The sequence below is a fragment of the Miniopterus natalensis genome, chromosome 4 (assembly GCF_054644295.1).
Source record: "Miniopterus natalensis isolate mMinNat1 chromosome 4, mMinNat1.hap1, whole genome shotgun sequence".
Lineage (NCBI taxonomy): Eukaryota > Metazoa > Chordata > Mammalia > Chiroptera > Miniopteridae > Miniopterus > Miniopterus natalensis.
Window position 1 is genome coordinate 94,269,968 of NC_142084.1, and position 12,436 is coordinate 94,282,403.

The following is a 12,436-nucleotide window of genomic DNA, read 5'->3' on the forward strand; positions in this document are numbered from 1 at the left end:
ACACAAGAAGATCAGTAATAATTCCAGATAAAATTTAAGTACCAAATAAGTGATTAAAAACCAAGTGCTGCAGGACTTGAGATAAACAGCAGCAGACCAGGAGACCAGTGGGCAGTTTAATGAGGAAGTGGGTTGTGCCCAGAGCACTGGCCGACTTAACCTTTGGAAGTGGATACTGGGTGTTTTCAAGATTAAAAGATAAAGTTTCTACTAAGACAAACCAAAGTGTAAACTTCTGATCCTTGAAATTAGGGGACACTATGGACCAGAATAGTTAGTTACATCAGGATATCATTTAAAAGATTAGCTCTCAGTAATTAATTATCTGAGGAACTACAAGTGTCAATTAGTTCCTTTAAAGAAAGGAGATACATCTCATCTTCATTCATGATAAGCACTTACTTACTAGCTCTGCTGACATGTAACAAACTGCATTTCCTCTTATTCTGAAGGCAGTATGCTTGCTTCCTTACGCTCTAAAATGTTACAGTTCACGGAATGTTATGTGCTAGGCACTATGCTGCCAGACACTATACTATGTGCTTTATATATTTTATAGCTAATATAATCATCACAACTCTGAAGCCGATTTACCGCCCTCATTTTACAGAAAGAGAATGTTTTACCATTTGTGGCCTCAGTCCTTAGCACTAGAGCCTGGAAATATAATTCCTGCCCACACGCAGCCTTGAGAGAGGGAGGGATGGCCTATTCCTGGTGCCCAGGAGATGCTATGGAGATACAAGGAGCGAGGAAATGCTCGCCTGCCCATCTGCTACCAAGTCAGCAGCATCACCTCTAGTGAGTTGGTAAAGCATCAGACATAAAAGCACATGCCAAAACCAAAGTAACTCACCCTACTTCTGCTAGCACTATCAAGGTAGACAACAGTTCTGTCTGTGTAAGCAACTTTTAAAAAAATATATCTTTATTGATTTCAGAGAGAGGAAAGGAGAGGGGGAGAGAGAGATAGAAACATCAATGATGAGAGAGTCATTGATCAAGCCCTCAACCGGGCACATGCCCTGACCGGGAATCGAACCCCGATTGCCTGGATCCCAGGTCGACGCTCAACCACTGAGCCATGCACGGCCGGGCTGTGTAAGCAACTTTTAAAAAAAAAAATCCTAACCCGAGGATATTTTTTTCTATTGCTTTTCAGAGAGTGGAAGGGGGAGAGAGAAACATCGATGTGAGAGACACACTGATTGCCTCCCCCACACGCCCCAACTGGGCCCGGGGATCGAGCCTGCCACTGTGGTACATGCCCTTGGCCGGAATAGTACCCAGGACCCTTCAGTCTGAGGGCCGATGCTCTAACCACTGAACCAAACCAGCTTGGGCTGCGTAAGCAACTTTTTAAAAGCAGATCCAGAGTATAAGGAATTTCTTACACTGAACTCAATGCTTAGAATCATTTAGAGAAATCATGTCTTTTCAGATATGACTGAGCCACCCCAGCATGCTAAAGTGGACCCAGAAAATTCTGAGTAGAAGGCAGACGTACTGGTAAGTCCTATCCATGGCCAGTGACTCCCAGCAATGGTTACGATGTTCAGGCCATACCCTCTCAGGGCTAAGAGTTGCTGCAGAGTACACGACTCCATAACACCCGAAGTATTCCAGAAGAGACTATGTAATACGTTTATCTGTCTGTCTGTCTCTCTCACACACACACGTACACACAAACACACATCAGGTGTTATTTATAAAATTCATATAGCTACTCTTAGTTTAAAACAAACACAATTATTTTAAAATATTATTGAAGCAGTAAGTAGCTTTGTTACTCTGTGTTTAAATGAATGAAAAGGCACATTAACCATCACATAGAAGTTTGAGAGGGAAAAAAATTTTTTTAAGAGGGAATGGGGGCTCCTCATACCAAAAAGAATTTCCTACATGTTATGTCCCCCCTCTACTCTACAATGTTTTCTAAAACTGGGTGACCTGGTTATAATCTTTGTACCTAAAGCCACACAACAGAGAGGAGCTGGGGGAGGCAACACAGCCAGCCTACAACTGGACAGGCACTGCCACCCAACATGAAAGGCTGGTGTTCTCTGTCTCCAACTCTCAAACAAGAGCCAGGTGTCGGGACCTCCCAAAAGCTCGGCTGGACAACAGGCTTGCATTCTAAGTCGAATGGAAGGTAGAAAATGGCTCAGCTTCAATGCTTAGAAAGAGCCTAATTTCCTAATATACATATCTGAATTTTAAGAGAAAAGGTTTGCCAAATTATTTCTGAGGGGTCATTTTAGGAAGTTTCACTTAGGGCTGTTTCCAAAATTATTAGTTTCCTTAATGCCCAACAAGTGTTTGTTTCAAAATGCTAGGAAAGCGACACTAAGCCAGACCAGGGAGTGGGCTGCTTTGCTGCGCGCCACCCCGTCTAATTCTAATTCGCCCTTCTCAAGGCCAAGGCCACCCACAGAAGCAAGCAGCACTCCCTGCTGACTGTGCCTGCCCAAAATATTCCCTACCACCTTATATGACAACCTCAACTCTTACTAGAACACTTACAATCCAGATCTTTTTTAGAAAAACTAGACCTTTAAAAATGGAAGGCAGCCCACTGTGGTAGAAAATACCAAGGTCAATTAGCAGCTTTGGCAAATGACTTGGACTGTTTGAGCTGCAGTTTGCTCCTCTGTAAAAATGGGAAAAATGATATATCCTGCCTCGAAACTGGTGTGAGGATTAAATGAGATGACACAGGCAAGTGCTCGTCACAGTGCCTACAAACGGCAGCAGCGACGCTCTGTGCAGAACTCGGGCCAAAAGGAGTAGGCTCTGACCCCAAAACCCTCCCCACCAAACTGCCAGGACCGGTTGTCTAGTGTGGGCTGCTACCTACCGCGGGCAGCCCGGCCCGCCCCCACCCAGGAAGGGCGCGGCCCTGAAAGCGACGCGGCCGTTATCTCAACTTGAGCGCGGGACCGGCGCACAGGTGCGCCTCTGCGGCTACGCGGATACCTGCACTTCACCTGGACATCGTGTGGCGTGGCTACCGTGGAGGAATAGTTCATGTTTTTGAGAACCTGTAAAATCCCCTTACCCTGTGCAAATTTTCAAAATACTGGGAAAGTAGCCATGATACACAGAGTATACAGCGGCATTTAAATTGGCAACAGAGTGAAAACAGATGTCTGAGTATGGAGGGATAACATTATTTTTAGAAGCCTAAACACAACTGGGTGGGTGGGCAAGTTTCAGCATTCTCTGGTCAAGACAATGTTAATATCAAGTTTGCAAACCACAAAAAAGCTCCCCGCTTTCCCTGAATAAAATGTGGTTTATTAAAAGGTGCGACACAACACACCATCATTTTACCAGCAGGCTGTGTCAAGGACAGCGCTTCAGAGGCTTTAACCCAGCAAATAGAGGAAAAGGGCATGTACGTGACAGGGTCTGCTACTCCTCTGAGACAGAGACAGAGACAAATCCAAGGTCAGGACACCAGGACTATGGCTGGACGAAAACAAGGCCGACTGATCTTAACTCATGCCCTCTTCAATGAACAGTCAAGGACACTGGGTGCTTGCACAACGGGAGGAAGGTGAGTCCCCCTTGAAGTCTGTAGCTCCGTAACAACAGACACCTTTCTCCTTTACTTCTTGAATTTTCCAGACTGCAAATGACAACACTAAGCCTAGAGCTAGCCAGGCTTCAATTAAATCCCACCTCTCCTACATAACTATGTAACAAGTTCTAAAACTTCTCTTCATCTCGGTTTCCCCTTATTACAGATGGGGATATGTACCTTGTAGGAATGAAATGCAATAACCTATGTAAGTCACACAACACAGTTCACAGTACACTGCAAGGGCTCAATCAAAAAAGGGTACCAGTAACTATTATATTCTGCTTAAGGGGGTCTCATATCAGCTATATGGGCAAGAGCCAAGCCGTGAGTCTCTCATTTGTTCAATCCATGGATCACTGACAAAACTCTCTACCTGTGAGTCCACCCTGAAGAAAATTAAATATACTCCCAAAACAGAGGTAAAGAATTCTATTTTGATGGGGGTAGTACAAAAAGTTGTCTGAAACACAGCAGAATATATGGTCGAGCACAAGCTCTGTTACTCACTAGCTGCGTGATCTTATTGAGCCCCCGTTTCCTCAACTTTAATACGGACAGGACCTACCTTCCAGGTATCGTCTAGAGTGTTAAATGCTTAACAAAGGATCTAGCACAAGTAAACGCTCTATATACGGTATATTATTTTTATTATTATTACTACTAGTGAATATACCAAAGTATAAAACATCATCCCTTACACTAAGAGATCTAGCCCACAAAAATCTGGAGGAGACCCTTGTGGCCAACCAGTGGATTTTTCCAAACCACACTTTAAGAACCACTGGGCAGACCACCATGATGTAGAGGTTTTGGGTCAAATAGGGTTTTCCCCCATAGCTCTATTTTCCCTCACATCTGCCTCCTCTACTAACGTAAAAATATTATTTCAGCCTGAGGAAATGGATATGGTAGGTGGTGTCACAGGCTGTCACGCCACAGAATATTAAGTTCATACTGTCAATTACAATACTGCTCACAAGGGTTAAATAAAATAATCTGTGCCACCAAATCTTCAACCTGATCAAAGCTCTACCAAAATTCCTGTTTATCAATGATTGACTTTAAACATCATCCTCTCACAAGAGAGGACTTACTAAATTATTCAAGGAAATTCAGAACTACTTTGTAAAGAACAATTGGGAGAGGCAGAAAGTAATATAGCTCCTAAGATGTATGAAGAAGCAACGTCTTAGCATAACTATCTAAGGGTGAGCGACAGCCCCCTCTCCCCGGAACACACACACCAACCTAAGATTCAAGTTAACACTGTCTCAGCTACAACACTGCAGGGGCAATTTATTCTAAGTTCTTTAAATGGATCAATTAATTCCTAAGCTTTGATTTGTCTAACAGCAGTTTGAAATTAGGTAAGCCTCCCTAAAAGGCTACTTTATAGCTCATTTTAGGGAGCAGAATTCTCAAGACAAGGGCTTGTGCTTTAAATAATGATACTCCAGTCACATTCAGATTTACCATTAACCGGGTGATTCCATTAGTTCACATCTGCCTCAAAAAGGGGGAAAAACCTCCAAAAAGCACATGTTTCTCCATTAATGAATTTTGGCACAATAACTTTTATGTCTATCACCTGGGGAAAGGATTACTTCACGTTTGGGAAACTGAGTAGAACTTTATGGGTGATACAGCACTGCCCAGAGAAGGCTAAACTTTTCTGCCAAGGAGGAAATAGTGAAGTAACCGGGACCTGCCAAGAACACATGTGAAAGAGTTAATGAGAAATGCCTGTGCGTGTCTTTCCTGGTTCAAGGGAAAGGGCTAAATAATAAAACTGAACCAATTAGAACACATGAACAATATCAAACACCTCCAATGGTTCTCATCAAGTTTACAGAGTTTTACTGGTCTGGGGGAGTTACATTCACATCCAAAATGGTCCAGCAGCATAATTTGCCCTATAAAACCCACTTAATTATTGCTTGTAATCATATTTGAGTCATTTTTTTAACGAAAAAATATGGGAAATTTACAGAGGAAACTGAGACTGTGCCTTCTCTAGTTCTCTAGATATGGCTCAAAAACATAAAACTGCTTGCCTAAAAAACTGGGCCTTGGATTTGGAAATTATATCAAATTAGAATGAAAAGCTGGTTTTGGATTAAGGTTTTAATTATAGCAGCCCTGCAGATACACTTCACAGCTGAGAAAAGTTAGATCGTTTTTACAAAAAGACATGACGTATTCTGAAGAATAGCTACAGACTGATTATACAGTGATTGTGACACATTTGCTCCAAGAGTTCAACTTGAAACAAAATTACTTGTTCCATGATTTTAGATCAACACAACACTAAGGCAACATAAAAAGCTGAGAACAAGACACAAAGAGCCCATAAGAAAGATAAACCATGAAGTTACCTCTATATCCTGGATAATCTTGGGGTATAATGATCTATAAAATGAATTGGGAGGGCCATCTGTAGGTCTGTTTTTAAACAGGTACTGATCCCTGGCAAATAAAACAAACAGATGTTACATTTTTGCACATAAAAGGGTGAATTTTATTTAAATGTGGTGCTTACAAAGACAGTGTATCACTCAAGTCTTCTGACTTATACTGAGCTCTAACAGTTCAAAAGCAAGATTTCTGAGCCCGAACATGCTGGACCAAGTTTGCTCGATTTATAGCTCTCACGGTCCTGCCCTTTGTCTCCTGAACACTCAAAGCACGGTGACCGCGCCTTTCGTCCTAGTTTGCTACCGTAGCTCCGCGGACACCTGACCGGACACACGGCAAACTTCCCCCGCAGGACAGCCCTAACCCTGCTCACGCCACTGCCCGTCTTCCGCCTGCAGCGTCCTCTGTGCTACCTGGGCCGGATCACGGACAAGTACTGAGCGATAGAGCTATATTTAAGGTAATGGGTTTTCTCCAAAAAAAAAAAGCCTGCCCTCTGTGCCTCCCATTATCCTCAACCAACAGCAAAATGGCATTATTCGATTTTCTCCTATTTTCTTTTTTTTCTTATCTACCTCTTGGTAATGGTATTACCACTTAAGAAAAATGTGAAAGGAAGAGCATCCATAACAAGCTCTGAAAGCCAAACCACTCTAACGATACAGTACTTTGTAACGGTTAGCACACATAAAGAAAATATGCATTTCAGAAGGAAAACTTCTAGCAGCTTTAACTTTTCCCCCACCTCCTGACCACTCGTCTTTCCCCGCTGTTTAAAATAGGCCAATGCATCGGGTAAGTGTAACTGCTTTCCTAACTAAGCCCAGTCGAAGGCAGTACTTTCAGGGAACGGGCAGCCCCAGTACTCACCACCCTCTTCTTTCCGAAAGTCCCTTCCACAGAGGGTCGGTGCGCACCATTCGCTCGATCAGCTTCTTCCAAAGCATTCCTTCCGAGATCACTCGCTGCCATTCTTTACATACCAGCTCTGCCGCACACAGAGACCTGGCATCCAGGTAGGAAAGAATGTTTTCTGCTATGTGATCTAAGCCTTGCTCTGCAAAACAGAAAAGGCAATGAAGGGATGGGAAGGGGTGGGAATGTGCCAGTCACCACTCTGTAGGGCAAGAGGAGCAACAAAACCCCGAACCAGGCCACATCGGCAGTTCTGCAGATGCACACGTGCACATAGACACTCTTCTTTTTGGTTCTGATTTTTTAAGGTAAAGCAATTCATGGCAACAGTTACTGTGTGTAAACACTGAGCCTGGACAATTCTATACTTGTCAGATATTATGATAAAATACTTTTACATAACTCAAATTTTAAAATCACTATGGGATAATGACTCCCTAAATTTTACAGATGAGGCACAGAGAGGTGGCATCAAGGTTTCACAACTACAGAGTAGTAGAGCCAAGACTGGAATTCCAATCTCTTTCTCCAAAGTTTGTGTTCTTTCCCCTCTGATTTGCTGTCTCTTGTAACAAATCATCCTATGATCTATGTGTATCCCCTGGGGCTAAGGAGACAAAAAGGTGAAATGCTGACATCTTAAAAAGCTTAAAGTCAGGTGTACTCAGACGTATTTTTGTCAATAATTTCCTCATCTCCTTCTGTGGAGGTAAAATTCTCAAAAGAACCACATCTACAAATTCTAGAACCTTAAGAGGTTTATCCCATACAAGGCAAGGGTCACCTTAAAAACAACCAAGATTCGGCCTCTGCCTGATATTTGCAGCATAAGATCACAATGGACGAGGTTGTTGCTCCTGTAAACTCTTATCCTGTGGTTCTAGGCATGTCCCCTGTGGCTACAAGAAATGAAGTTCATCCCCAGATCTATTTTGTATAGTGGTGGGAACACAAAACATATACGCAGAGAATTCCAATTTCAAATTTAGGTTCCACAAATAGTAGTAGTTCTACAACATGAAGCAAATTTTGAAACATCCTGCCCCTTGGTTTTTCACCAGATGTAATGTAACTCATCAGTAACAACTGTTCTTTCTCACCCTATCTGTCAAAATCAGATGAGTTTTACGAAAAGACTTTGAAGACCACAAAGCACCATACAAGCTTACTCTGTTCTCTTTTCCAAGGTAAATCGAAGTAGCACAGTAGCACTAACTCAGCGGAGTACACAGTAAATCATTACTCTCAGAGCCTCTCTTCCCTCATCTGTATAAAATGGGGAAAGTAATCTCTGCCTTACTTTGAAAATATCAAAATGAGATGATACATAAAAAATGCTTTACAAACTAAGGTTTTCTTCAACTCTAAAAGGACTATTTGCACTGTTTATCATGGTTTACAGGCCTTCATATACTAGTCCTCCTACTCTGGACTAGGTTAATACCCAAGTTAGGACCTGATAACAAAGACTACCCTGGGACGACTATCTCCGCCTGCACATGTCATTCCATTACAGGTAATGCAGTCAAAGATCAGACTGCCTTCATCTAACAGTCAAATCAAATAGGTTCCTAAGATGGCACTAAGTTAAAATCTCCCCTCCAAAACATCTATTAAAACAAGCCCCCCTAAGTCTGTCCTTGTATGGTTAGTTAGAGAGGTGGGGTCAGCTTAGTGCAGGAGTGTGCAGCTATCCTCACTCTAATTCACCTTCCAAGCTGTATCTGACCATGCCCGCAGCCTCCTGAATTCTGACTCTGTCATCCAAGACTGGGTCTCCCCCGCCAGATCTGCAAATGGGCAGCAGCAGTAAGACTTTACCCCAAGCTGGTGGGCAAACATGTTAAATGGGTCAGAACCAAGGACAGCACCCACGCTTCTGGATACTTCCCTCCGGGCTATCCCTGACCCAGGAATTACAATCCACAAGGTCCCAACACTGAGACGCTCGTTCTGCAGCCATCTGGATGTGCTGCTCTCCTGTCCACTCTCTCTACTCAGTCTCCAGGGACGCTGGAGGAATTCTGCCCCATGAAGACTCTATGACCTCTACGGGCCCAGTAACCTTATCCAAAAAGGAAGTTAGTTAGGTGACTTTGGTAGGGTCCTCTGTATGTTCCATGGCTGGTGCTTACCACATAACGTTGGGATTGCATTTTTTGTTTACAAGTTGGCACTAGCTGCTCTGTGTCCCTTTTTAACATATATAACCCGTGTTCATTACAGAAATATTACAAAATGCATACAAGCGCTTATATTTCTAAATCCCGCCACTTGGAGACAACAGCCTTTAACATTCTGTGTACATCCTTCTAGGCTTACACAAACCTACAATCTTCTCAGAAGCTAATCAGCTTCTGATAACCCACTTAAGAACCCTACTAGAGTGTGGCATCAAATTTACCCGGCAATCTCCCCCAAACACACCTTCCCAAGTTCTTAAAACCAGGCAATCTGCTCATCAGTCATCTCGGGGTAGGATCAGCGGGAAAGGGCACAGCTGTACCCAGTAGCTCTGCCTATGGTTTCAATATCCCACAATTCTGAAAGTCACCACTGCAGGCTCTGCCACTCTCGTGATGAGCAATGTCTTTGGTCTACTTGTTTATAGGAGCCGTGTGTTTCCTAAGTATCTTCCTAGCTTTCTTGGACTACAATTTTTCTATCCTTTCCGGTTTTAAATCCATTATTCTTAGTGGGGAAGAAAAAAAAATAGGTTAAAAGGGGAGTGAAAATAGGCTATTTCTATTATCACTACACCATCTAGCCCAAGGACACTGTGCGGTCTTTCTTCATACTGTTGCTCCAAATAGTTAACTTTGTTTCCAACTCTCCCAGATTATTTAGCCATTTGGGGCAATTTTACATTATTCAGGGTCTTGCCTTCTTGATCCCATTCTTGAAGGTTCAGGCTCCCTTTCTTCCACCTTTCTGACCACGTTTCTTTATAATCAGGGAAATAAACCCATGGATAATCGCATGGGCTTCTCCCTGTGCCTCTCCACTTCTAGGACTGACAAAGTATTCATCAGAATCTTTCAGCTGGCTTTAGTCATATTTTCTTTTAGAATCTCGAACCATGGACTAATAAACTTAGGTCTTCTCTGAGTTTTTCTACTGCTGGGGTACTTATTTGACTATCTCCTAGTCCTACACTTGATATCAGAACACAGTCACTTTGCAAGGTCAGCATTACTGCCCCATCATCAACCACGTCCCCGGCTGTGTCCTCTGCTCTCCTCAAGTAAATCAGCTTTCCCTTTTGGACCTGTCTTCCATAAAATAGACATGATATCAAATGCGTGCAATGGATTATCTCATGTAATCTGCCCACCCTCATTTTAGAGAAGGGACTTCCTAAGCTGGTTGGAAAGGCTAATAAGAGGAGGTTATTAAGGAGCCAGACACAAGAACAGGAGCTCACTCTGTGCCAGCCTGTTGTTCTTCCCATGTCTCCAAGTCCCCTTAGGCTGATACTGTTGGTCAAGGAGGCTAAGCAGTGTTCCCCTTCTTTATTTTCTGAGAGAAAATACTACACACCCCTCTAACAAAGTGCTAAAACCCTCTAACATCTTGGTTACAAGCTTCACATTCCCTTGAATTGAGCACCTACAAGCAGCTATCCGAGCAGCTATCCCCAGAAGCCATCCCCAGAAGCCATGCAGATCTCGTAACTTTCTGGTTTCAAGCCTACTCAGGATGAAGTTACTGATAAGGTGGTCTGTTGGCCTGGGCTAAAAAGTGCTTGGAGGTGTTACGACTAAGCATTCTCTCAAGGATACCTGGCTCTCATTTACTCTGTCTGCTGAGACTTCCCACCTCCCACCATAACCCTCCCCAATGCAATAAGAGTACATGCTGGCCCAGAAAGTCAGGCCAGACAGAATGCTGCGCTCCAGCGCTGAGAAGTGCTGCTGCTAATTACAGGCACCAGATGAAGGTCTGGAAAAACTTCAACAGTAAATTAAAACAATTAAAAGGCACAAGTTTCAAAGCTCAATATATAAATAACACTGTATCAAAATGGAACTCAAATGTGTACTGTCAGCTCAATGCCCTTGACTACAGCCAGTTCTGACACGCGGCTTAGATCACAGTTACAGAAACTTTATTCTTTTAGAAACACATTTCAAAGAGCAGCTGCAAAGAAGCTCCTTCCCCACCCAGCCCTGCTGTCCCTTCCCCTTCCTAGTCACAGATCTGTGCAGTTGTAAAATGTGAAGTTAGAAACCAAAACAAAAGCCAAAGCAACTGCTGGCAGCAGCCTGCCTCTGGGTGCCTTAACCTGGAACACTCTGACCCAGGATTCGGGCAGAAATGAAGTGAAACGATGCTCGGGTCACACAACTCAACACTGGTGTGCCAACAAAGTGCCTCGCACACCTACCTATATGATGTCAGGATGAATCAATCGGAAATTAGCGGGCGAATGATTAAAACTTCCTGGCAATAAGCCTTACTCCTCTGGAGAAGCAGGTGTTTCCTGTCTCTCTGGGCCTTTTCTTCTTCTCTTAAGCTGCCATCCTCAGAATACCCACGCGGTGCCAGGCATGTTACACACATTCTTTAACCTCCACAGTGCCCACAGACGCTATCATCATCACCCCCATTCCCACACAGCCGAGGAAGCTGAGGTCTGAAAAGTGGGCTGACAGGCAACTCGGACTCACACTGAGGGGCTGCCAATACCCAGTGGCCACTCTCTTATCTCCCTCTTGCCCTGGCTTGGGCTGGGTCTCTGGCCCTGCATCCGGCCCAAAGCCTTAGCTGTGCTCCGGTTCTTCCACATCCCCAGAGACCTGTGACACAGTTTCTGTCGCACTTCCAGTCCACAATGATTTATCATCCTTACTTGGGGATGAAACAAATGAACAAGCTATAGCCAAGAAGTGAAATGTTTAAAAAACCTTGATTGCTCAGACACCTCACCAAATGGATCCCCAATGCTTAGCATCCTTTTTGAAGTACGATCTGCTTCTACTTCAAACGGAATAAATTTCCCCTTTAACAACAGTTCTTACAAACCACAAACTTAGCCTGCAGAAATTGACATTGCAGACTAAACATTTACCATGATTTCTAGAAAAGCATATCATAATTATCACTTTTTCCACTGAACCAAAAGGAGCCAGAGACCACAACCATTTTTCCATTTTCTCTATACTAACAGGTACGCTATTCACAGTAAGCATCCAAAAGTCAAAATGATAGGCAATTTTTACAGAATTAATGGTTTTGACAATCAAAAGAAGTCTTAAGTTGACTGTCAATTTCAGTAGAGTAAAAAATTCAAACTCAAGATCATCTACAGTAAAAGTTGAACACCAAAGCAGAACAATATTAGTAAACTGCTCCACACATTATTAAATCTAAGTATGATATACACGTGGACCTGTTTCTCCCTCAATGCTCTTAAGTTTGGGTCTGTGTTAAGGAGCTAATGCCAGGTTTAATCCAAGTCTACTAGACACTAACTAACACAATCTACTTGGCCAGCTTGTCCCCAGCTATTAGAGTCCT

At 43.2% G+C, this 12,436-nt stretch overlaps 1 protein-coding gene across 6 annotated transcripts in view; it reads right to left on the reverse strand.

The window, feature by feature from the left end:
- The window catches only part of FBXW11 (F-box and WD repeat domain containing 11), a 98,863-nt gene that overhangs the window by 19,969 nt on the left and 66,458 nt on the right, over positions 1–12,436 (reverse strand). For all 6 annotated transcript variants that reach the window (XM_087816970.1, XM_016211229.2, XM_016211227.2 and 3 more), the window contains 2 exons: positions 6,872–7,058; positions 5,962–6,052 (listed from right to left, as the gene is read on the reverse strand). In XM_087816970.1, the coding sequence (XP_087673096.1) occupies positions 5,962–6,052; positions 6,872–7,058 (278 nt within the window). The remainder of the gene's footprint in view (positions 1–5,961; positions 6,053–6,871; positions 7,059–12,436) is intronic.